Consider the following 26,171-nt stretch of genomic DNA (forward strand, 5'->3'; position numbering starts at 1 on the left):
CGAGAAGGTGAAGAATTACATAAACCACTTTTATAAACACCCTTTTCTTCTGGCAAATTTGATTGGTGGCAGGAGGAAGACTTGGGCATGCAGTTTGTTTGATGGTCTCTAAGTGCAAAGCACGCATATAATATGCAACTCCAGGCCTGATTGCATTTGAATGTGGAGAGTGCATTTTGACCAGTCACTCTTCCCTCCTTTTCGCCTCTCATTATCATTCGAAGTGCACTCGGTCGGTTTGAGTGGATTTTTTTCCACCAATGGGCTGCGGTGTCTTTGTGTCAATGGCGAGGATATCTGGAAGCTGATTGGCTGCGCTGTGTGTTGCGCGCGCGCGCGTGTGTGTGTGTGTACGCGCGCGCGTCCTGGAGGAGAGAAGAGCACCCTGACCACATCAGCTCTAGCACTAACACCATGACTCCTCAACATGGACACTGCCTCTGAGCCACCGAGGACTTTATTTAACTCTTTCCTCTTCCTCCTCCTTATCGCCCAGTGGACACAACGTGAGTAATTCTCTTTATCCCGAGTTTTCTTAGAAAGTAATGCACCTGTTGATCCCCCCCCCCCCTCTCTCTCTCTCTTTCTCTCACACACACAAAAAGTGTTTTTCTATGTTACAAAAAATAAATAAACAAAACGCATAGTTTTGAATTAGCACAGTAATGAGAACTTGGACAGACTTGACTTGCTAAATCCTGAGAAATCCTGCATTGTGGGACCCCACCAAACACACACACACACACACACACACACACACACACACACTGCATTAATGCACATTTACTGTCTATTTACTGAATTAAATTTTAGAAAGTTCCAGTTACATTCAGTAAATACAAACTGTGCACTAATCATTGCATAGAAATGGTATGATGATGTTTTTGCTGATGAAAATATATTACTTGACCAGAGGTGTCCAAATGTATATATATATATTATTGTTTCAAATGAATGGAATTCTTCAGCTATGAATGCATCTTTAATTAATGTGATGTATCCTAAATGATGTATTACAAAACATGCCAGTCAGGAGAGAAAAGCAGGAAACAGTCAGGTAGAGACAGGACAGTCAAAATGGCACTCCAAAACATAAAAGGCCTGTCTTCAAAGAAACTGTCCACTTTTCAGTTTTGAAAGGAAACTTTGATAGTGTACATCAAAACCAAGCACTGCTCAGGCTTTTACAGCTCCATCTATGTGTTAGGAGTATGTTACATTATACTGCAGTGGAATGAATGACAGCATGTTTCCCTTAATGCCATGTACAGTCTTACTAATGTGGTTGAGTTAAGATTTGCAGTCAATCTGGCCATATGGCTAGACAAACATGTTGGGTTTAGCCCCCCTCCCAGTCAAAACGCTTGTAGCACAGGATCACGCTGTGTGTTGGTCTAGACTCCCCATAAGTGGGTATTATGGAAATCCCTTCTAAACATGCAGTGTTTCATTAGCACTGCTAATTAAGTCCAGTATAGAGAAACACTGCTGTTTTTGTTACTTTTAATTTGATTTGATCTTATAAATTTAGTGTACCTATATTTAATAAAAGCACTGCATGTTAGTGGACATGTGCAGCTTATATACATTTGGAATATCTAACCAATAAACCCAAGAGTTAAAGTTTAATATGCTTTATATTACATTTGAAATTCATTATTGGTTATTCCATGGTTGTATAAGATATAATGTGCATCTTGGACCAGTGGATTTCAAGGCCTCTGCTTTTAATGCCCTGTTTTGTGTACTGCATTTTGTTATTTGAGCAGTATGCATGTCATTGACTTTGAGAAGGTTGAGTGGCCAAAATAATAAAATTGACCTGGTGAAATTATGTTTCATGTATTCAGTATCTTTTGGGTATCTATAAATTATGCTTTTGGGTATCTATAAATATATTAAGGCTAAACAACTGTGTTTTAACAACATTTCACTGATTATTTCCATTCCTCCACAATAGCATTGGTGGCTGGTGGTGGTCAAATTTAGTTTCCAAATATTGTGACAAAGACACAATACGGAAAGTAGATTAGAGGCATTAAAACCCATCAAATTAAGATAATGGCAAGATAATATTACAAATTTGTCAAGATTATTATGTATATTAGAATGTATTTTTACATCATATCTATATAAAGCAGTACTTTTTTAATGGACATGGCGCTCTTCCTCTGGGGGGGATTCTAAGGTTAGTTTTAAAGGAATTGGTTTGATGAAAAACATTCCACATATTCTAAATGTGTAAGCTACAACATTTTTGGCTTTCACAGGTGTTTCTTTAGTTTTTTACAGAGCAACGAAACCAATATAATACGATGTTACCTAAAGATATTTTAGGTGACATACGTACTAGCTTCATTAGCCTTTGAAATCCAGTGCAAAATAAAAAAGCTAAATTTGGAAACTAAACTTTACTGTATGGGGGAAATTCTCAAAATTTCTGTTTACACTAGGCCATGCCTATAAAAACGTGGATTGCAAATGAAGGCTGTTCCTACAAAGAAAGCACGTACTTCACCAACAAAAACATCATCATTACCATCATTGCTAGTTCCATTTAATCAGTGTCACTGCTCAGCCTCTAATAAAACAGACAGTGCTCACAGGCCAGGCTGAATAGAGTGATAAATGCCCTCTAAATGACTGACTTATGTCTGCTACCCATCACCATAGCAACCCCACTAATGCAGAGCGGGAAGCGTGGAATCAGTTGCCATGGCAGCAGATCTGACGCTTTGTTGAGACGCTGAAGTTTGCAAATGTCCTTGTTGTAGGGCTGGCGGGACGTGAAAGGACCTTTTGAGCACCAGAGGGGCATTTCTCTCAGAGATAACACGACAGCAACGCTGCTGACTGCCCACAGAATACAGACACACAGATATGTTAACAGGATAAAAAAATTATAAAATTAATAAAAAAAGAAACCCTTGATATTCATTGAAGGGTCCTTAAAACTGTAAATATAGTCAGTTCAAAACATTACTATAATTCAATACAGAATATAACAGGTTTTTATTGTCTGTGATAAAAGTGGTCATCAGTAGCCATTTTGCAACGCCCCCAGGCTGTTGTTTTTAGCCACACAAGACCAGGGCCCTGTTTCTATAAAAAGAAGAAACAAAAGCCATGAATGTTACAATACCAATAAAAACCTTGCTCCCTGTTGTTACAATAAAATATGACATTGATTTTACAAGCTTCAAATGTGTGTGTAATTTTAAATGGTAAAGATTTTGTGTGAATTGCTTTTAGCTTAGTGCTAATATAATGTTTGCATGTTTTTCTATTTTGACTAAGCAGTTTAAGCCCAGATTGTCAGAGGCTTTTATTTCATTATTAAAGATTTTTTCATTGTTAAAGGAATAGGAGGCAGAGATGATTAGATTGAGATGCCAACACATGCTAATAATATGCTAACATTAAGAATTCTGGAATTGCTTGTAAATGTCGATATATGAAACTTCATTGTGCCATTCATCAAGGAAGGTTAATGGCCTCTACAGTAGATACTTAGCTGAAAGATGAAGTCGGAAGCTCTTACCAAAGCTTAAAATAGAGCAGTTGATTATTAATATCTAACAGGCAGCTCAGATCTCCAAATCCCACAGTAACAGATATGATGAACTGTGCTCTTATCTTGGCTTTCTTCACTCAGATTAATAATAGCTGATGCAGAGCTCCCATCCAGGGACAAACATAAAACAAAGACAAAGCAGAATCACAAGTTGACATGGAAATCAACATCTTAAATTACTTTCTCAAGTACCTCTGTAGAGATGTCACACTGGGGACATGCTATGAATAAAACAGTCTTACCTGAAGTTAACCTATTATATAGGTGCAACAGACTTTATATCCTTAGAGCAGTATTAAAAATCTTTTAATGAGTTGCCAATCCACCTACCAACGTGTTTTTGGACTGTGCAAGGAAACCGGAGCACCCGGAGGAAATCCACGCGGACACAGGGAGAACACACCAAACTCCTCACAGACAGTCACCCGGAGCGGGAATCGAACCCACAACCTCCAGGTCCCTGGAGCTGTGTGACTGCGACACTACCTGCTGTTCCACCGTGCCGCCCTCTTTTGTCTAATATGAATTAATAATATTTTTTTGTTGTTGTGGTTGTATAACCAGATTATGAGATGATAATTAAATACTGTTCAAACCTTAAAAATTTAAACTAAACTAAACCAAAAACTAAGACATAAATTAATTTAGCAGCACAAATTTGTGTGACGTAAGAATCTCTGCCTATTCAGCCTACAGTAATTTAGCTCTGCACGTGCATGCTGAAGACATAATGAGTGTTTCAGCATTTGGGATGAGACAGGGTGCTGCTAGTAGGTCTTTTTATTTATAGAAATATTTATAGATCTTAAAGATTTAAACTTTTAAACCTGCTTAATTTTAAGAAAAGGGTTAAGAATATATATATATAAGAACACAAATGGACAATACAAAATATTGTAATGTAATTATTTTTTGAGGATATTGTGAAAATTATAATCAAGTTTAGCTTGAGCCCCACTGTTTCACTTGTGTATGTTGAGATTTATCTCCAGCTGTGTCACTCTTTTCAGGTGTAACACTACTGAAGGCCTCATCCCTCTGCCTGTCCAAACCCTGCCAGAATGGTGCTGAGTGCCGAGATGACCCCTCCACATTCCTGTGCCAGTGCCAGTCTTCTGTACCATTACTGTCAAGTGTTAGCTGTGGCTCTAATGCCCTCTGCCACACCCCCATCTGCCAGGGTAATGCTACGTGCCAGTCCATTGGCAGCCGGTCCGGGGAGATAGCCTGCAGCTGCTGGCCGGGCCTTTCTGACCAGGACTGTGCTTCCAGTGCCCAACTGTGTGCTCGAACGCTCTGTGGAGACAGTGCCCGCTGCCTGGCTGTAGTTCGTAGAGAGCCAGGGTACGTCTGCCTCTGCCAGCCTGGCTTCGCCGGCCCTCAGTGCCAGAGAGAGACAGATCAGTGTGTGCCAAACCCCTGCCAAAACAGGGCGCTCTGTAGGAGCGGGCCCCTCGGACCCTCCTGTTTCTGTGTGCCAGGCTTCCAAGGCGAGCGCTGTGAGATCGAAGTGAATGAATGTGTGTCGCAACCCTGCATGAACGGAGCCACCTGCCTGGACAAGATTGGACACTACCTCTGCCTTTGCACAGCTGGGTACACTGGTAAGGTCGAGGGATACACAAACACTTAAGTGGACTCCAATTTTGCATTCAATTCTTGTTCAGAGTCAACCCGTGGTTTGATAAGAGATGCCAGATAAACTTGCCAACTTAATTTAAGTAGTGCTGTATGTAGGTATCCAAGGTTGCTAAGTCTAAATTGAAAATTTACTCAGTTAAGTCACTATTTAATTTGACCAGGGAACTCATGCATGTTCTTTTTAAAGGCTGAGCACCAACTCTATGAAAGTGTCAAACAAATAAATACAGTGGAATTTGAGTTCCTAGCTTGTGTTTATTGATAGTCAGAAAACATGTTATTTCTTACTAATTCAAGGAATAAGGTAAAAGACCGTTGCCCCCCCCCAGCGGTGTTCGGAAACTCTAATAGGCGTCTTGCCTGTGACGTAGAGGGTGGACAACAACTCTAGAAGCTGCACTTAATTTAATGCAAAATGATGAAAAGGTGTGTTGTTTTTGGCTGCAATCATTCAATGTACAGTGGGACATCTGTGCACAAATGGCCCAAAGATCCCAAAATATCCAGAAAATGGACTAAATTTGTCAACTTTAAACGGGCACTTTGGAAAGGACCATCCGCTCACTCCGTTATCTGCAGCTCATTTCACTGGCGCTTTTCCAACAATATGGGCATGTAAGGACACCAACGAAAGGTGTTCAAGAGCCTCTGTAACATGGAGGTAAACAGGGTAAGGACACTCACTTCGCCTGTTTTAGTTGGTGTTAGTTAACGTTAGCTTGACTCGCTAAACTCGGTGGCTCAGATTGTACTCGGCTACGTAGCTGCATTACGGAGGTTTATAGTGTCGGGTGAATTCGAGTTCGACTTCGATCACATTTACAAGAATAACGGTACCTCTAAATTTGAGTTTAGCTTATTGCTAGGCTATTGTCATGAATAATGTTGGTTATTTAGCTAGATACTGTCATAACAGTCAGTCATAACGGTGTTTTACCGCGGCGTTGTTCAGCTGTTGTCCACCAGTGACGTCACGGTTGCGTTCAAGAATTTCCGTAGCGAGCTCGGGTTTTTCCGTCAATTTAATAAAATTGTCAGTTTTAAAGTAAATTAAGCTGCTATTTTCATTTTAATTCATACATATATATGTCAGTAACTAAAATAATGTGGAATATTCATGGAGGTCCATTAAGTGGTGCTTAGCCTTTAAGGTACAGTGGGTTAAGGGGTGACATTTTATACCATGTCTAAGCACCTTCAAACTATGTTAAGACATTTTAGGTGTGTCCAGAATGTGGAGCAGTGCTGTAGGTTATTAGTTATCAGTCATGTCGTCATAATCAAATCATTCATTTTCATTTTCTCCAAAGATTACATTTTGACTGTATGATCTAAATGTACATTCTTGGTTTTACTGCGTATCAATGTTATCAATAAATAAAATAACAAGAAAAATACTTAAAAAGCTGTAAATACAAGTAGTAAAATACTGCAAATATTTTTTTCATGATATTTGGTGATAAATCTGTGAGGACAGAAGTAATTCCATGCCATGGTCACATGTGTACTGCTAATTTGAATGTATGGCGTTTTTACATATGACAATTTCACAAATACACCACCCCAGTTTAGCCCATTCCAAGCCTGAGTTATGTTTAGAAAAAGGTCAGTGAATAATGTACATTTAAGAATACACCCTTCAATGTCTTTTTGCATCGTGAATACTGCTATCTGGATAATTTTGTTATTTTATTTGCTCCTTGGTATTTTGATATATTTTTTATATTTATTATTTTCTTTAGCCAGAAGGAACGCAGAATAAGAATTAATAAATGTGAAAATAAAAATCTTAAATTCTGATAAGAGCAGCCCTGTGGTAAGAAACCACAGTTGCAATTCTGTTCAAATACTTCCACTTGCTGCCCCCTAGTGCTGTAATCCTGGTGTTACATGATGAGAATACTACTCCCCTGATAACTGGAGGTGAGAAGTAGGGTCCCCATTAAAAAGCACTCAGTAAAGAGACAAAACCGACCTATGCAGGCTGTTTTAGAATGAATGGAAATTGTGTCAAATGTAGAACTAAATCACACTAAAACACTTTTTTTTCTTGTTTCTTATTTTCTTAAATCTGGTGCTGGGCATGTTCAGTGAATAACTAGGGTTAGGGTTAGGAGCAATCAGCCCTTTTTACGTTTTTACCATCAGAAAGTAGCAAACAATGCAATTATAAATATGTAAATATATTTATTAATAAAATGTTATATACATGTTATTATATTTTAATTCAGTACTGTAAAGCATTTAAACTGCAGTTTTAATGTATAAAAGTGCTATATACATAAAGTTTATTATTATTATTTTATGTCATATATATAATGTTAGAAACAACAACCTTTTTTCTATTTATTTATTTATTTATTTTGAAGTGCAACTCACATGACATGAATATTCAAATTGATTTGTGGTCCCTAAATGAACCACTTTATAGTCCGTAAATTGAACCTCCAACATAGGTTTTCTATAGAATCTCTGATACATCCAGTCCACTAGGTGTCATTATAACAGCTGTTTAATAACATGAAAAATAATCATCTTAGGCTATGACAGACTGAAATAAATGATCTTGTCTGTGATGTTGTTTTGCAGGTTCTAGCTGTGAGCTGCAGATTGATGAGTGTCAGTCTCAGCCTTGTCTTCATGGTGGAAGCTGCCATGATCACATCAACAGTTTCTCTTGCTCCTGTCTGGCCGGCTTCCAAGGAACTCATTGTGAAATTAACATTGATGACTGCATAGGCCACAGCTGCCAGAACGGGGCTCTGTGCATTGATGGGATCAATAGGTAAAATGGATTTGTATTGCTTACATGCTAACAGACCTTGCCGAAACCAGGAGGATCATTAGGACAAAACCCTGATTGTGTCTTATAAAGGGAACTGGTTTAACAGTTTTACTGTTAGTAACTACTTCTTTTGCCTTAAGATTCCAGTATACGCAAACACAACAATTAAAGAATTAGTGTCTTGTGGAGGTTAATTTAATTTTCCAAAGCGCTAATATAGCTAATGGAAGCTCAGTGGAGTATTTAACTGTAGCTTTTTAGTTAAATTAGCTTCAATGTTTTTGTGTCAGACTTAAAGGAATTTAAGGTAATAAACATCTTTTGACTGATTAAATGGACAATGTGGCACGGTCACACAGCTCCAGGGTTAGAGTCCCGCTCCGGGTGACTGGCTCTGGGATTTGAGAGTAAAATGCTGCCAGTGGAAGGGCAAGGTAAATTAAAATGCAAAATGTTATCACTAGGCAGTTTCTGTGAGGTGTGTTCTCCCTGTGTCTGCATGGGTTTCCTCCAGGTGCTCTGGTTTCCTCCCACAGTCTAAAAACACATGTTGGTAGGTGGATTGGTGACTCAAAGGTACCCATAGGTGTGTGTGTGTGTGTGTGTGTGTTGCCCTGTGAAGCACTGGCGCCCCCTCCAGGGTGTGTTCTTGCTTTGCGCCCAGTGATTCAGGGTAGGCTCCAATGAATGAATAAATGGACAATGTTACCAGCTTCATTTTTAATTTCACATGCAGTTATGAGACAGTGTGTTATTCACAGTTTGAAATGTGTCCTTGCAGCTACAGCTGTGATTGCTCCCAAAGCGGCTTCACTGGATCACACTGTGAGGTGCCTTTGCCTCCATGCTGGAATCAGCCCTGCCTCAACAGTGCCCCCTGTCTGGAAGAGGAGAGGAACTACACCTGCAAGTGTTGGCCAGGTAAAAAAAACAGATTTATGGGGGTTTTATTCATAAAAACATTTCTCATTCATTATGTTACTGCAGCTTCTCTCTCATAACACTGAATAGCATACTTTAAAAACCACTTATCCAATTCCGCTGTTAATTACACTATACTTTTCACTATATACTGATTTTGTCCCACGATTAAATTAAAATAACCATACTCCTGCCTCTCTGTTTATGTTATAATTTCAGGATTCCTATCTCTATAGTATGGTCCACAAAATGCAAAACAATAAACAATAACAATAAAATTATCAAAACAAATAAAGGAGATTGTGTGTGTGTGTAACTTTACTGCTTTTGTGGGTATTGCATTTCTTTAGTATTTAAGTGGTTAAGAGGGTGACTTCCTCAATAAATGAGGCCCAGTCTTGATCAAATTGTTGGATGGTACTGTTAGATAAGAGAGATGCTTTTTCAAAGGAGATGTATTCTCCCTGTGTTATCTTTTCCCCCAGTTTTCCAGAATGGTTGTCTTCTCTTTGGTGGTGATAGCGAGGTTGGGATGGATGTGCTGACTCTCCTCTTCTCTCTCCTCTTGTCCTCTCTGGCAGGTTTTGAGGGTCGTCACTGTGAATTGGATGTGAATGAATGTGGAAGTTTTCCCTGTTCAAATGGAGGAACCTGTATTGAGCGCTCCTGGCAAAAACACTATGGGACAGAAAGCCTGCTGCCTGACTATTATGACTACAGACATGCTGCTGGATACGTGTGCAGGTGTTCACCAGGGCTAACAGGTAAGGAGCTGACTGTCAGCAGCAAATACAGAGAGACAATTTCCAGACGCATGGAACTGCTTAACTTACCATTTCAAAAGACTAAATCCAGATGATTACACACATACAGTAGGACATATCACATTAGTAAGATGAGGGCCACTCTGCTCACCCATTGGTCATTAATGCTGCCCTAGCCATGATTGTATGAGACATTACTGGGAGGAGAAAATCCTAAACACAGGACCAATACTTGGATACTTAGAATTATTTTAATGCTTAGTAGTTAAAAGCAATATCTGCCAATACTCAAAACTGCAGTATTAGTATCAGAAAAAAGCAGCATTTCTCAATCTCCTGTTTGCAAAAATCACACCAGTTTAAGGGCCTGTTATTTACAGCATATAGAACCCATTTCTAACCTAAGACCTGCGATGAAACAGCTCTTCCCTCATGTATCCCACAATCACCAAATTTGTTGATCAATGCAGACAATCAACGTGCTCTAAATCCTACTGTTCTCTTGCTGTGAAATGTAGATCAGGTACCGCAGCTTAGAGAGTGATTCTGAGGCACGGTCTATAATTGGGCCTTGTAGTTGTAAGATGTATTAACTAGCATTAAGCTAATCCTTCAGTAACTGGCTTTGACAAGAGTGCTACACCATGAAGCAATGAAAGCTATTTGCTGGAATGACCCGTAACCAATATGGACATTCTCTCAAGTAAAGTGACCATATGAAAGTTTGGTTTACTGCTTACAGAATCTGTAGCATTATGAAGAGAGAAGTCTTTTGGGTTTGGAGTGCCCTCTTGCTTAGTTCAGGTAATGCTTCACTCTCGAAAGAGACTTTCACTAGCGAAAAAGATCAGCTCACTGTTTATAGTGTCGTGAAGTAGATGTGATATGTGGTTAGTAGAACTTGGTTTTGCCTTAAAGATAGGACTTAGCTAAGTAGGGAAACTAAGGTCTGTGCTAATTAACATAGCGTCACTGTCCAAAGAAACAACATGTATCTCCAATATAGTAACTTTACAGGAGAAGGAAAATACCTTAACTTTCAATAGAAATCAGTGTAAAAAGGTTTTATTCCAAGTATGTTTTGAGCATTTCGGTTGGCCCAAGGACAGCTGCTGTGTTCAAATGATGTAATGAACTAAAAATCCACAAAAATTGAGATGTTTTTCTTTGGACAGTGATGGCATTTTCTTTACTTTCTCTTCGTGTAGCTTTTTATAATAAATGTTTGCTTTTTGTTTGTTTTGTTTAATATTATTGTACACGATCATATCTGAAATCAACATGACGGATGGATTTGTTTGTGAATGTAATTCATATTTGAGGGTAATTTTTTACCTAATTGTTCTGAAATTCTGCCAGTTGGCAGCAACAGCAGTATTAGAATTTGGGAATTATGAAGTCAGCTTTGTATTACCGGTTAACAGATGCAGACACTATCCTTGGCATAAAGAGTAGCAGCCAAATTTAGACCTATTTCCACATAAATGAAAGAAAGTGAGATCATTCTGAGTCAGTTAGGTTTAAACCATTTTGTAAAGAGTCTGAGATATTGTGAAAATGCGTATACGACTGAAGTCTGTTACTGACAAGTAAACCTACAGTGATCAGAGATGTTTCTTTTCCATGTAATGTTTAATATATATGTTTAAAATAATGATATAAGTATCTTAAAACAATGTGTTGGGCATCAGAATATGTATATCAGATGTTACTTTGAACGTCTTCAATCACCACCGCTGTGAGTAGTTCTCAGTAAGTTGTCTGAAATAAAGCATTTTATGTCAAACTAGTTTGAATAGTTGTGTTTAATAATTAAGGAGAGGATGTCCACTATAATTGTATATGGACATTTATACTAGAGACAAACTAAGGCTAAGACCATATGCAGTCATTCCTTCAAACTACATTACATACAACATAAAGCCATATTTGGTGGTCTTCCTGCAGGTGCCTTGTGTGAAGAAGACATTGACAATTGTGCTTCGGCTCCATGTCATAATGGAGGCTTGTGCAAGGACACTCTTGACAGCTACATCTGCATCTGTCCGTTAGAGAGTAAAGATGGCGTTCTCTATGGAGGCCAGAACTGCAGTGAGCCACTGGTGGGCTGTAAGGGTCACGAGTGCTTGAATGGGGCAACCTGCAGACCCTTCCTAAAAGAAGGTTTGCACGGCTACAGCTGCTCCTGCATGCCTGGCTACACTGGCTCACACTGCCAGACCAGCAACACCTTCTCCTTCGAGTCCTTTGGAGGTTTCTTGCATTTGCAGACACCTCTTCAAGACTACTACTCCAACATCACCCTGAGCTTCCGGACAGTTCTGAGCAACACGGTGATCTTCCAGCGAGGAATTGACGGACCCCTGCTAACCCTGGAGCTGGTACATGGTTATTTGCGGCTAAGCTTAAAAACGGGTTTCCAAGGGAAAGGCCCTGGCTGGGCCTTAAAGCTACCTCAGAATGTGGCAGATGGGGAGTGGCACACTGTGGAGGCCGTGCTGCGGAACGGTACGCTGCTTCTTCAGCTCATGGAGCCCTGCCAGGGTGAACACTGTGTGTCAGCAGCTCAGGTGGAGATGGGACCATTTGTCTTAGAGTCAACCCTGCAGAGTACCTTGATCGGCAGCCTGGGAGATGGAAGCCTTTCTGGTTCTTTTATTGGCTGCATGAGAGACCTGTATATAGACTCTCAGCTGATGGTGCCAGAGAATTGGCTTCAGGGTTCAGCCATAAATATCACACATGGATGTGACCACAGAGACCGATGCCTGAATAATCCGTGTGAAAATCAAGGCGAGTGCGTTAACTTGTGGGAAGGATACCGGTGCAGGTGCCAGCGGCCATATGTAGGACACACCTGCGCTGATGGTAATTTGCACATTTGCAGTCTGATTATTATGTAGAACTGTATATAGCTTTTTTTTTTTAAGTACATTATTAAATTTTCTGTAGGTCTACACCAGTAATCTGTTGACAAAAAAAAGAAATTAGCAGTTGTACAATTCTGATTTCATGTCTTGTGGTGCTTTTTCACTGCATGGTACCTGTTCAATTCTACTATACACGGCTCTACTTGCCTCTACTCACTTGGTGGGTTAGGGTTAGTTGGTTTTCCATTATAAAATTCGCCCACCCCGAAATGTAGCCCATGACGTCTCAAACACACTCGCTAACAGAAACCAGAAAACACGGGGGTTGGACACAACACAACAACGGCAATGGAAACATTAAGCGTTGTTGACTTGTGGGGCCATTCATGTGTTATACTTTTTGGGGACTCCATACCCCAGTTCAGACAGATCAGAGTTTTTCTGTTCCTTGTTGCTCCATAAAGATGTCATTGGAGTTTTACGTCAGCCACCAATCCAAGAAGTGTTTAAACCTCTGCAAAACACCACAGCGTAATTTTAGAAGGTACTGTTATGCTACAAGTCGGTTAAACACAAATGTGATCTCTGCTCTAGCTTGGAGATTTTACAAGCGGCAAGTCTATCTTGCCAGTTGGCGCTTTACAAGGTTTATAAGTCAGTTTTAGTCCTTACTCTGCTCGCTTGGAACCATGTGCAAGCAAGTACTAAAAAAGTACCAGCTTCCAGGGAACAGGTACCAGATTTGTTTAATGGAAGAGCAAAAGAGCAGAGTAGATCCAAGCTGAGTTGAGTAGGGTCCATGCAGTGGAAAAGTGCAATTCGAGTACCTTCTATCTCACATTTTAGGTCTTTGGCCTGGCTCTATTCATGCCTGGGTAAGCTTATTACTTAACTGGCAAGCTTTTTATGAGATTAGAATGGATGTGTTAGAACAGAGAAAACACAGTGAAGCATACAGTGTGAAGGTTCTCGAGACAAGTAATAACACAATGTCCAGCCCTGGTCGTGGAGCACCCCTGCTATACAGGTTTTGGAATTTGATTCCGCCTATAAGCTCATTATCAAGCCTGCACTGCACTGATGTGGGTGCATTAAGCAGGGAAAACACTAAAATGCTAAAGTGTGTCCCAGAATAAGGGTTCTTAAATCCTATTAAGTCACATTGTTTTCAAATTAGGTGAAAGGACAGATATGTGGTCTAACCTCACATTACATTGTCAATCATAGGTGAGTACACCTGAAAAACTCTGTTTCCTGTGTCCTACAGAATATATCCCTGTCAGGTTTGGCCAGGAGGACGCTTTGAGCTACGCCACGTTCACTCTTAGTGAGGAGCCTGATCCCGCCATCTTCACACTCTCCATGTTTCTTCGTTCTCGTCGCGAGTCTGGCCTGCTCCTGTTACTGACCAATAGTACCAGTTGGTATTTTCGCATGTGGCTGGAACAAGGACGAGTCAAAGCACAGACTGACACCTCCCAGAAAGCAGAGGGCCAGAACATTGTTAGCGATGGTGATGTTTACTTTATTAGTATAGCTATTGAGCAGGGCCAAATGATTTTGCTGGAATCTGACCAGGTCTCGAGACCAGTGAGGGTCCACCCTGTTCATGTTCATGCCGGGGATAAGATACATGTCGGCGGCATTGGTGACCCCAACACATTAACTGAGTTTGGGGGTCATTTTAAAGGCTGTATCCAGGACCTTCGTCTCAACGACAAGCCATTGCTGTTCTTCCCATCGAACATCCCTGTGAAGTCATACACCCCAGAGCTTCTGGTTAATGTTTCTGAAGGCTGCATCGGGGATAACGTTTGTGCGGTAAATCATGTGCTTTTATTTTGGAGTAATTAGTTGTCCTTAATATTTATTAATTCTACTATTTTTCATTTTCTTTCCCACAGAAAAACACCTGTGAGAATGGTGGGGTGTGTTTAACACTGTGGGATGATTTCAACTGTAACTGTCCCCCTAGTACCTCCGGGCAGCGCTGTGAGAAGGTTCAGTGGTGTGAGCGCTCTCCATGCCCGTCCCAAGCACACTGCATAACTGTTGGTGAGGGATATGAATGTAAGTAAACTGTTTTAATTCAAAAGATAAAACGGAAGATACATATAGCTATATCGCTAACAATTTATTCATTATTCATTCATTCATTATCTGTAACCCTTATCCAGTTCAGGGTCGCGGTGGGTCCAGAGCCTACCTGGAATCATTGGGCGCAAGGCAGGAACACACCCTGGAGGGGGCGCCAGTCCTTCACAGGGCTATATTGCTAACAATTTTACAATTTTAATGTAAAAATTACATTATTGCTGTCCAAAGAAAATCATGTATCTCCATTGTTGTAGTTTTTAGTTTATTTTATCATTTGAACACAGCTGCTGTCCTTCACAATGTGTGAAAATTTCATGTTGAATGGAAAAAAATGCTCCAAAATTACTTGGAATAATAAAATTACTTGGAATATCTTTTTTTACATTTCCATTCAAAGTACTATTTTGGAGATGCATATTTTTTCTTTGGACAGCGACAATATGCATATTTGTGCTAAATAAACTCAATATATGTATATATATTTTTTTGTAATATAATTTTATTTAAGGACCAAGGCAATAATTACTCTAAAACTTTATTGATCTATAGATCAGTTACTAGTAGTCAGGATTGGTCGACAGCACTATTTACCAGTGGTTGAAAAATGTGAAGAATAAAATGGCGGAAGAATAAAATATGAAAACAATAAATGTCAGTAAATTCTGTCAAACTGAAGAGTGATTATGTGCTACAGAATATCTTATTCTTCTTATTTTATTTTTACTCTATGGATGTATATCTGCCATTTATATCCAAAGAATATTTAATTTACATATGCAATATTTGTAAGTCTTATGTGACAGATTTGTTTTAGCCAGGATTAGCCTTCTTTGGATTAACTATGATTTTCATCCGTCTGCTACGTCAAGCTGTATGATTCCACTGTTTGACACTAAAAGCAGGATTAACTTCTGCAGATCATCTGAGCTAATTGATCTGAGCTAACTCTGCGCAGCTAATTTCAGTTTTGTAAGTGTGTATTAAACAAGGATGAATTAATGGGATAAAATGATTATCTGAGATAATATGCTTTGTGAAGCTAACCGCAGTGATTAGCTAAGAGTGTTGTTAATTTTCTCACTGGCCACTTCCAACTAAGGCAGAGTGAAATATTTCTGGTTGGAAAGACATTGCTTCTGAAGCATTATGTAAAGTAATGGCTTATCTGTTGCCCTGTGTGTGCAGGTATTTCCAACGCTACGTTTCAGAATAACATCATGCTAACATACCGTGGTAATGGTTTGATCTCTCGACGCCTCACCAACATCACCTTCAGTATTCGTACTCGGAAACAGAATGCAGCTGTGCTACATGCCCACAGCGGCTCGGACTTTGTGAATGTGTTAATACAGGATGGCCTGTTGGTGTTTGATTTGTTCAGTGTAGCTTTATCTTCATCCTCCTCCTCTTCCTCCCTACTAAGCCTACAAAGCTTAGGGCCCATAGCTGATGGGAAATGGCACAGTGTCCAAATCTTCATGGTTGCACCCGAGACTGACACTTCTCAATGGACAATGCTAATCCAGGACAACCAGGAAGAACCCATCACGTCTGACTCTGAGGCTAGCAACCTTGACTTCCTCCGAGAGGGAGTGGACATTGTGCTGGGGGGGCTGGACACCAAGTCAAGCTGGAACCTGATTGGCTGTTTGAGTAATATTAGGATTGGTGGAATAGTGTTGCCGTATTATAGCCCAGCAGAAATTCAGTTGATCCAAGAAGAACAGTTCCACAAAACATCCACGGCTTCAGTTCCCAGCGGGTGCACTAGCGCTCCGGTGTGTGAACCCAACCCCTGCCTCAACTCCGGCGACTGTGAGGATCTCTTCGACCTCTTCAGCTGCAACTGCCACAACGACTGGACGGGCCAACGCTGTGAAGTCAGCTCCAATGCCTGTGCCTCCAGCCCCTGTCACCATGGCAACTGTACCACCCAGGGCCTGGGGTATAACTGCACCTGTGAGTTTGGCTACACTGGCCCAGACTGTGAGGTGGAGGTGGACATTTGTGCTCAACACCAGTGTGCAAATGGCGCCACCTGTCTCCAAGGCATTGGCAAATACGCCTGCTTATGCCCTGACAACTACACTGGGCCTTACTGCACGTGAGTCCCACCAGCTATTCTCCTTAAAGGAGTAGGTTAATGAATATAAACCAAATCAAATACAAGTGAGCACAGTAAGCAAAAAAAAAAGTTCCTGATTGTATCACCTTCAGCTTGGTGTTGAATAGGTTTTTCTGATGTATCATACCAAGCTGTAAAGCGTCACACTAAGAACCTAGGAATCATTAGACCCTTGGAATGTAGGGAATATTACACCCTCGGGATATAGGTATACTTCCTTTGCACTCATGGTAATTGGTTGTCATTATAGACACTATACATGTTTTAACCCTTTAGCTCCAGTGCAAAACTAAAGAAGAAGATTTTGAACTTTGAATGAAGAAATATAGTCTGACCACAATGGCAGCAATTTTAATGTGAAGATTCTTTGTTTACGAAGAACTTTTCCACACATTCTCTTCACTTTTGCCTCATTAGTGTGTGTTTCACGCTCAGGGTGATCACGGTCCCCCGTCTGAACACATACCCCATTGATCTTAACTAAAGTACAAGTTTAAATCACACACACATGAAAACAATATTCTCATGAAGCATGAAAAGCAATATGTGGCACTTTTTAAAAAAGAGAATACACAACTATATTCTGTCCTTTGTAAATTTTAATGGGCCGAAAGGCAAATAAAAAGAATCTCCTTTAAGGAGCACTTCAGTGGCTTCCTTTTACTGAACTCCATTGCCCTTTGGGACTGATTTGTTAGCTTGAAAATGCTAATGTTTTTCATGGTGTTATTTATGTGTGTGAGTGCACTTGTGATATTATGTCTGCTGCCATGAGTGTCATTTAAAAGCAGCGATGGTTATAATGGCGTCTGTGTTGAGGGAGCCTCCCCCCCCATGGATGTGCTTTGCCTTTAGGGCAGCATCAGAGGCACGCCTGCAACCATTTATCTCGTAAACACGTCGCACTGCCACACGTTTCTTCACGTTGCCTTTGAAAGTGCTTCGCAGGCAGCAGGGAAATGTAATACATCCATCTCTTCTCCTCTCTAGAGCGAGAGATATCTTTGGTGCAAAGTTTTCTTGAAGAAAAACAAAAAAAGCATCACACTGTCTGTTTTCTGTTTGTTTGCCCCCTCACAGCGACCAGGTTGAAGAGATTCCTTGGTACATCGTTGTCAAGAACATGTAAGTTTCATCTCTTTCCTTCTTTATATCTGCACCCACTGAAGTTATTGTTACGTTTTTCTGAAATATCAAAACACCATGGCACTAGCACCGGCATAAACCAAACACTAAAAATAAATGAGGCTTTTTTACTGCATTTTTACTGCATCCTCAACTTAATAAAGGAAAAAAGAATCTTATCATTTACACCATAATTTGCAATATCCAGTCAATGAAATCTGAATTGGACTCTACTACTTTTTTTGCCTTACAGTACACTGCCATTATTAGTGCAGTCCATATAAGGCCGATGTTAATCCTCAGACACAGCGATGATTTAATATGCTCTTGTTTAGCAGTCGGGGGTCCATTCAGATGCTAATTTCATTATCCTGATCGCTGGCTAATCCCTTTTTTTGTGCTGGATGGAGATGAGGGGACAGCCGGTGGCCCCTCATGGGGTTCTCCAAAGAAGGGGGGCGGTGTGGGTTGGTGTTGTCCGCCTCATCTTTTCTTCTCTTTTTTTTGTTTTCTTTTCTTTCTCATTTCACCCCAGAGGCCCAAAGCTCCCAGTGTCCATCTGTGGGGATGAGAATCGGAACTACACATGCTTTAACGGGGGGAACTGTTCTGAGGCAGCATTTACATGTGACTGTCCACCTGGCTTCACTGGACATCGGTCGGTATTTCTCTTGTTATTCACTCACTTCCTCATCACACAGTCGGCCGTCCTCTCTCAGGTTTCTTGCACACTTTGGCTGAGTGTCAGAGTGGATGACCCAGCTCTAAAGAGGAAAAGAGTTAATGTGCATTTGATGTGATTAATATTACAGTAGCAACTAGATCAAAACATGCAGGAAACACTTTGGACAGGTAGGGATCTGCTGTAAAGCTGCCAAATGCTCCACTTTACAACATGTCAATACAATTTCACCCTGGGGTCAGACGTAACATTTTAGAGCCCATATCACAAAAAGAAAACTAATTCCCTTTTGTGTATTTATTTTAAAGATTTGGATGTTGTATATACTTTCAGTTTCAGACATAATGTGTAATCTCTGTTTCATCCACAAAAGACTGAACTACTGCAAAAAATCCTTTGCATAGAGGTTGTGCATTTATTGTAACAAAAACATCCTGTTTTATACCAAGTGATGGAAACTGGAACATCGAAATGTAGAAAATTAGCTCTTCAGTTTTAGATGTTTTCAGGTGAATATTTCAAAGGTTTTGTTGTCTTTGCCCAAAAACCCAAAGCTTATTGTCTCTCAATTCTCTTCCGTACCTGTCTGCATTTAGGTGTGAGCAGGAAGTGGACGAGTGTAAGTCAAACCCGTGCTTGAATGGCGGCTACTGCCGCAACCTGGTCAATAAGTTCCACTGTGTGTGTGAGCTGAGCTACGCCGGCGACACCTGTCAGATCGACGTAAGCGACATCTACTTTTACATGGCTGTTTTCCTCTGGCAAAACCTCTTTCAGCTTTTGTCCTACCTCATACTGCGGCTGGACGAAGGAGAGCCAGCCGTGGAGTGGGGGGAGAATGAATGAGAATATATTGAATGTGTGTCTGTGTGTATGTGTGTGTGTGTGTGTGTGAGTTTTTCAGCCCACATATTTGCAGTCATGATCCATGAGCTGAAAGTCAGTGCACAACTCTGTAACTCTGGTTATTAGAGGTAATCTCATGGACTGCTATTTACAATTGCACTATTTTAAAGGCATTGATTAAATAAATAAATAAATAAATAGAGTATGATTCAACCAGTTTCTAGACACATCTTCTGATGTTAAGCTGCTAGTGAGCAATGATGGATAAAATGAGGGTTGAGAACCCCACAGCACAACTGCATCTTTCTAAACACATCACAAATATGTACAGTATTGAACAACGCTCCTTAATAATTTAAAAGAAGTTGTCCTTGTGGCATTCCATTATTATTATTATTATTATTTTTGTTGTTATTTTATGTATATTTTTGGTCCCCAGTTTTACATGCTCCATCTGCTACACTGGAGAAAATGTTCAGAGAACCAGAGACTTTCCACGTGATGTAGTAGAGCCTTAGACAAAATAAGATCTGTGCCTTATTGTCCTTTTCCAACTTATTTGATACCTTTTCAATGAAATAATATCTGCGCTGCATTACAAACACTGCATGCTGCGTTTAAGCACGGTGGTTTTTAACTGCCTGTGTAAAACACATCACACATGCTTATGGTATAATAAAGTTTGGGAACCCCTGATAATTATCATGATTTTCTTTTATAAATCATTGGTTTTTCAGATCAGCAATTTAATTTCATATAGCAGACGAACACAGTGATATTTGAGAAGTGAAATGAAGTTTATAGAATTTACAGAAAGTGTGCATTCATTCATTATCTGTAAGTGCTTATCCACTTCAGGGTCACGGTGGGTCCAGAGCCTACCTGGAATCATTGGGTGCAAGGCGGGAATACACCCTGGAGGGGGCGCCAGTCCTTCACAGGGCAACACACACACACACACACACTCACACCTACAGACACTTTTGAGTCACCAATCCACCTACCAGCGTGTGTTTTTGGACTGTGGGAGGAAACCGGAGCACCCGGAGGAAACCCACGCAGACACAGGGAGAACACACCAACTCCTCACAGACAGTCACCTGGAGGAAACCCACGCAGACACAGGGAGAACACACCAACTCCTCACAGACAGTAACCTGGAGGAAACCCACGCAGACACAGGGAGAACACACCAACTCCTCACAGACAGTCACCCGGAGCGGAAATCGAACGGGAATCGCAAGGCGGGAATACACCCTGGAGGGGGCGCCAGTCCTTCACAGGGCAACACAGACACACACACATTCACTCACACACACGGACACTTTCGAGTCGCCAATCCACCTGCAACGTGTGTTTTTGGACTGTGGGAGGAAACCGGAGCACCCGGAGGAAACCCACGCGGACACGGGGAGAACACACCAACTCCTCACAGACAGTGACCCGGAGCGGGAATCGAACCCACAACCTCCAGGTCCCTGGAGCTGTGTGACTGCGACTCTGAAAAACCAATGATTTATAAAAGAAAATCATGATAATTATCAGGGGTGCCCAAACTTTTTCATACCACTGAATGTTTAAAATGGTTAATTCAGTACTTGAATGTAGATGTAGCAACTGTATGAGACACACATTAATTAACACACTTTAATCAACAGGCAGTCCTTGACATATGAAATATAACATGGGTTTGTTTTTAATGATCTCATCAGTAATCGTCATTTAAAAGCACTTCATGAGAATGATTCATGAGAATCCTTAGAGTTCTGTTTATGATGTATTCCTACACATTAAACTTAACTCTTTAGCTCCTCTCTACACTGGATCTAATTATCAGTAGTTGGTAGCGTCCACTAGTATAGTTTTGTTTTCCCCATCCGTCCATCTGTCTGTTTTACTGTCTCACTTTGTTCATGTTAGTGTTGATTACGACCTGAACAAGTTCTTGTCATGTTTCTGTGTTGTTCTGATCATGTCGTCTAGTTTTATGTTCCAATAAAATATTTCATTCCATTCTGTCCATTCTCATGCTGTTTATTCGTCTTCTGTAGCCGTCTTGTCTCTGTTCATCATCCGATTTCTGTGACTCTAGTGTAGTTTGTGGCTTTGGAGCTGTGAAATGCTGTTGGAGAGCAGCCTCACTGAAGCATGCACATGAAATCCTCAGTGCCAGGGGCTCAGAATTTATTGTGCAAAGTTAAAATCACATACATTATGTTCCAGTTAAATCTTGACCAATGAGAACAACACCGTTACACGTTTGACTGGTGTGTATTCCCAGTGTGTGATTTATGAAATATTTTTTTTTCGTATTCACTGCACAGATAGCAGACATTCATTCATTTATTCATTCATTCATTCATTCATTATCTGTAAGCGCTTATCCAATTCAGGGTCATGGTGGGTCCAGAGCTTACCTGGAATCATTGGGCGCAAGGCGAGAATACACCCTGGAGGGGGCGCCAGTCCTTCACAGGGCAGATAGCAGACATGTTTAGGCCTAATCCACACCAATTACAGCATTTACTGCTCAGTTACTCCACTGTTGTGTGTCGTGTGGGACAGGTATCAGATTTGTTCCACCACACACCTGATATCTGGCCCATATAAGGAGCACCTGTGGCTGAGATGAGTCAGAAGTTTCTGAATATACTCTTCACTGGTTTGTACAATCCTAACAGACCTAATCAGTCCAAAGCAGGGCAGCCAACAAAGCTCAAAGAACAAAGCTCATTTACAGATTATTTGGCTTAAAGGCAACAATCCACGATTGTGGGGAACTGCAGTTCTCTCTGGTTTGTTTGTGTTCAGAAGTTGCGGGTCTTATAATGTGGAACAGTATGTTAGAGGAAGAAAATGACTGTTGTTTTGTGGCTGAAGTTGATCTTGTCTGGAGGCACTTATTCACTGTTTGAATTACCACCAAACCTCATTTATAACTCAAGTTTAATTTTGTAGCACTTTAACTCTGTGCATGCAGACAGACTGGAGAGAGCTAGCAGCATATGGAGGAAATATCTTCTCCATCTCATAACAAAGATGAGATAGAAAACTAATAGAAAAATGAACTGACTGCTTATAACATTTAAAATTACAAAGCGTTATTCATTCTGTTGTTCAAGGGTCAGGGCTCTTACCGGACCATCACCTGACAGGTTTTATCTGGGTCTTGGATCATTCATTCATATATATATATATATGTGTGTGTGTGTGTCACCTATCCTTTAACATTTTCACCATCTATAGGTGATCCTAATAAAATGGAAGCACTTTTTACCCAGCTTTTTTCTCTTATCTGATGTAATAAGCCGTCTCAGCTGAAAGTCTGAGGCGAGAGATTTGAACCGGAAAACTGCGTTCATTACAGAGTTCATTTTTTTTTAGAAAGTCAAAGTTGATTTGAGAGGGAGGAAGTGAGGGGAGGCCGGTTGGGTGAAGCTGAAGCAGGAATCTCGGAGGGTTTGTGTGTGTGTCTGAGCTGTGGTGGCTGAATTAGAGACGTGTGTCTTCAGAGTGAGTGAATAGTGCTGGGCCAGCAGAACGACGCCACACACTTCTCCACGAAATGCAACTCAGCAGAGCAGTGGCAGCATCGCTGCAGGTCGGAAAAATGCAGGCTAGATGTATGAGGGCAGCTTATACAGATGACAGGGTCGTTCATCTGGAGGAAGTCACACACACACACACAGAAAAATCCGCCCACAGTTACAGAACAGGTGACGTGCTCAGCTCCATTCACTGGGAATGAAGTTTCAAGGGCCTTCTAGCCTCTACGTGTCACTGCTGCTCAGAACAGATAAGTCAGTGAATAAAAGCTAAACTTTGGTCCAGAGTTATTACTTTCCCTTTGCTTTACTACTGCAAGTGGATTTGATCTCATAGTGAGCTCTGCAGAAAGTTTTCTATCCTTTTATTGCATTGCATTTAGTGCATTGTATCTGTAATCGTTAGGTGTTCAAATAAGTCTAAACCTTATTAATTTTTCCCCTAAAAACACTTTCCCGCCTTACTGACATTTAGTATATTTTGTGTAGTACTGAAATGGCAATAATTCATTTATTTAAAAATAAAAAAATAAAAAAATTATGTCATAAAAGTGGTGGCACGGTGGTGCAGCAGGGAGTGTCGCAGTCACACAGCTCCAGGGACCTGGAGGTTGTGGGTTCAATTCCCGCTCCAGGTGACTGTCTGTGAGGAGTTGGTGTGTTCTCCCCGTGTCCATGTGGGTTTCCTCCGGGTGCTCCGGTTTCCTCCCACAGTCCAAAAACACACGTTGGCAACTCAAAAGTGAGTGAATGTGTGTCTGTGTTACCCTGTGAAGGACTGGCGCCCCCTCCAGGGTGTATTCCCGCCTTGCACCCAATGATTCCAGGTAGGCTCTGGACCCACCGCGACCCTGAATTGGATAAGTGGTTACAGATAATGAATGAATGTCATATAAACATTGTCACTGCATTCGTTATGAGTTCCATCAAGTAAAATGTGCATTGATCTCTCCTGTTCTTGGGGATCATAATGTATCTAAAATGATGTGTGTTTTCGGTTTAGACAATTCTGTTTTTTTTTTTATTTTTTTATTTAGTTTTAATAAAAGTACAATAGTCATTTTTAATACTGCTCAACAGTATAAATATATATAAAATGACAAAATTACAATTACACATTACACAATCATTATCTGTAACTGCTTATCCAGTTCAGAATAACGCTGGGGCCGGAACTTACTCGGAAGCATTGGGCGCAAAGCAGGAACTCACCTAGTCCTTCACAGGGCGACACACACTAACACACACACACACACACCTACAGACCTACATTTTTGAGTTGCCACTCCACCTACCAACGTGTTTTTGGACCGTGGGAGGAAACCGGAGCCCCTGGAGGAAACCCACGCAGACACAGGGAGAACACACCAAAATCCTCACAGACAAAAAAAAAAAACCAGTTTCGGCAAAACACACGTGCACACATAACCAGTTTTTCATCAAATTTAAATGAGAGAAGTGACTGCTGAGAAGACTAGTGGCAGAGCGGCAAGTGAAGCTGTCCTCATTGATTTACTGACAACACCTTAATAACTTAATTTCCTGTGCAAAAAAATCAGAGATCTACCTTTATTTTATTTTATTTTTTTCAAATGCTTATTTTCAGTAGATATTTCTGAGTATATCTGATACATCACTTATGTAAGTTATTAAATGCCAACACTTAGTTTAGCACTGGATACTAATAAAACCATGACACTGAAGTTAAAATGATTCATTTTATTGTTTATTTATTTAATTCCCCCACTAATTTCTTCATTTTAATCTTAAAATTCTGTCTTCTTTCAGCTGAATGTGGACAGTGTGACATCTGATCTTCTGCTGGGTGTGAGCTTGGTGTGTGTGGTACTGTTCCTGGCCGTACTGATCTCAGTCACTGCTCTGGTGGTGGCCCTGAACCGACGAGCCACTCATGGCACATACAGCCCGAGCCGGCAGGAGAAGGAGGGCTCCAGAGTAGAGATGTGGAACATTGTTCAGCCGCCAACCACAGAGAGACTCATCTGAACTGGAGGCTATTTTCATAGTCGCCATTAAAACAGAAAGTTTTTCTTCCTTAACGTGCCGGAAGTCTGAGTGGGAGAGTGAGTGGGACATGATTTTATTCATCGCGGTTCCAGTGGATGGTGAAATGCAAATGCTTCAGAATAGTGGTTTTACTGGTTAATATACATTACCCGAATCCCACAGCCTCTGGCATATGTAATCATGTCATAAGGAAGAAAAAATCAAAACCCTGAGTACGTTCAGTAAGATTAGGATCAGTAATAGATATGGCACAATGTGTAGGAAGTGTACTTTAATACCCAAGCGGGACCCAATTTGTATGAGATAAATGTCTGTGTAATTTCCACAAACGTCCACAGATAGCTCTGGACGTACATGTGAACCTTTCTCACCAAACAGACACACTCTACCCGTGTTGTCAAAGCTTACTTGCATCTTCACACACATTTCCATCATTGGGTGCCTTATTTAGAGCTCTATTATTTGTAGCAGTTGGACAGCAGTGTGGATAACACCTTTCCTCTTCACAAAGGTTGCAAAGAAGTGTCCACTATCTACCCTTGGGTCTCTGGACAATGCAGTCAGGACAAGGCCTTAGTCTCTGGCTGGATCAGGTCTGATTCCAAACCTGGAAGAAGGAAAATAAAACTAGCCAATCAGCTCCAGGGTCAAGTTTAAGGTGTAATTCTCCAATCCAATCAAAGCTGAGGAGGGAACATTAAGGTAGACATGTAAATACTATTATTCCACCATGGGACGTGTTGGAGAAAGAGAACTCGGCCTCGCCAGGGAGCCCGGGGTGGACACTGGGTTCACCCTTCTGTGAAATCTAACAACAACATGGAACATGATGGTTTTCATTGCATTACAATGAGGCCAGTGGAAACAGGACTACTATTATTTAAGGAGCATATTATTTATATCTATTACAACACCTCTCTCAGTAATCCAGCTCAAATAGGGTTCAGACATTTTAATCCTGGCGTTACGCCAGCTGTAGATATTGATCGTATAGTTGTGAGATGGTAGACCTTGTGGAAATTTGAGGGAAGCAATGTTTACATTGAATTTAAACGTTTTGTGACATCACTTTTCCTTAAATTTAGGCTAGACAATCTCAGTGTACACTGTTGTTGGGGGCATCTGTCTTTTTTTAAGTAGGGGTGGGGGGACGTGTGGAGGTGGGGAA

General features: G+C 40.8%; 1 protein-coding gene across 1 annotated transcript; it reads left to right on the forward strand.

Annotated features, from left to right (window-relative positions):
* Positions 1–402: 402 nt before the first annotated feature.
* Positions 403–26,103, forward strand: crb1 (crumbs cell polarity complex component 1). Its single transcript, XM_066647648.1, has 13 exons — positions 403–506; positions 4,585–5,178; positions 7,805–8,000; positions 8,782–8,921; positions 9,503–9,685; positions 11,633–12,553; positions 13,823–14,376; positions 14,460–14,625; positions 15,838–16,756; positions 17,858–17,902; positions 18,438–18,560; positions 19,181–19,307; positions 24,764–26,103. The coding sequence occupies exons 1-13, from the start codon at positions 428–430 to the stop codon at positions 24,980–24,982; spliced, it is 4,266 nt and encodes a 1,421-aa protein (XP_066503745.1). The 5' UTR covers positions 403–427; the 3' UTR covers positions 24,983–26,103.
* The last annotated feature ends 68 nt before the right edge of the window (positions 26,104–26,171 follow it).

This window comes from Hoplias malabaricus, chromosome 16, assembly GCF_029633855.1.
Source record: "Hoplias malabaricus isolate fHopMal1 chromosome 16, fHopMal1.hap1, whole genome shotgun sequence".
NCBI lineage: Eukaryota > Metazoa > Chordata > Actinopteri > Characiformes > Erythrinidae > Hoplias > Hoplias malabaricus.

Bases quoted from the DNA above. Each gene is read 5' to 3' on its own strand.
- crb1 (XM_066647648.1), top strand. From the start codon at position 428: ATGGACACTGCCTCTGAGCCACCGAGGACTTTATTTAACTCTTTCCTC. The intron at 507-4,584 runs GTGAGTAATTCT...CACTCTTTTCAG, and splicing joins TATCGCCCAGTGGACACAAC to GTGTAACACTACTGAAGGCC. The intron at 17,903-18,437 runs GTAAGTTTCATC...ATTTCACCCCAG, and splicing joins TACATCGTTGTCAAGAACAT to AGGCCCAAAGCTCCCAGTGT.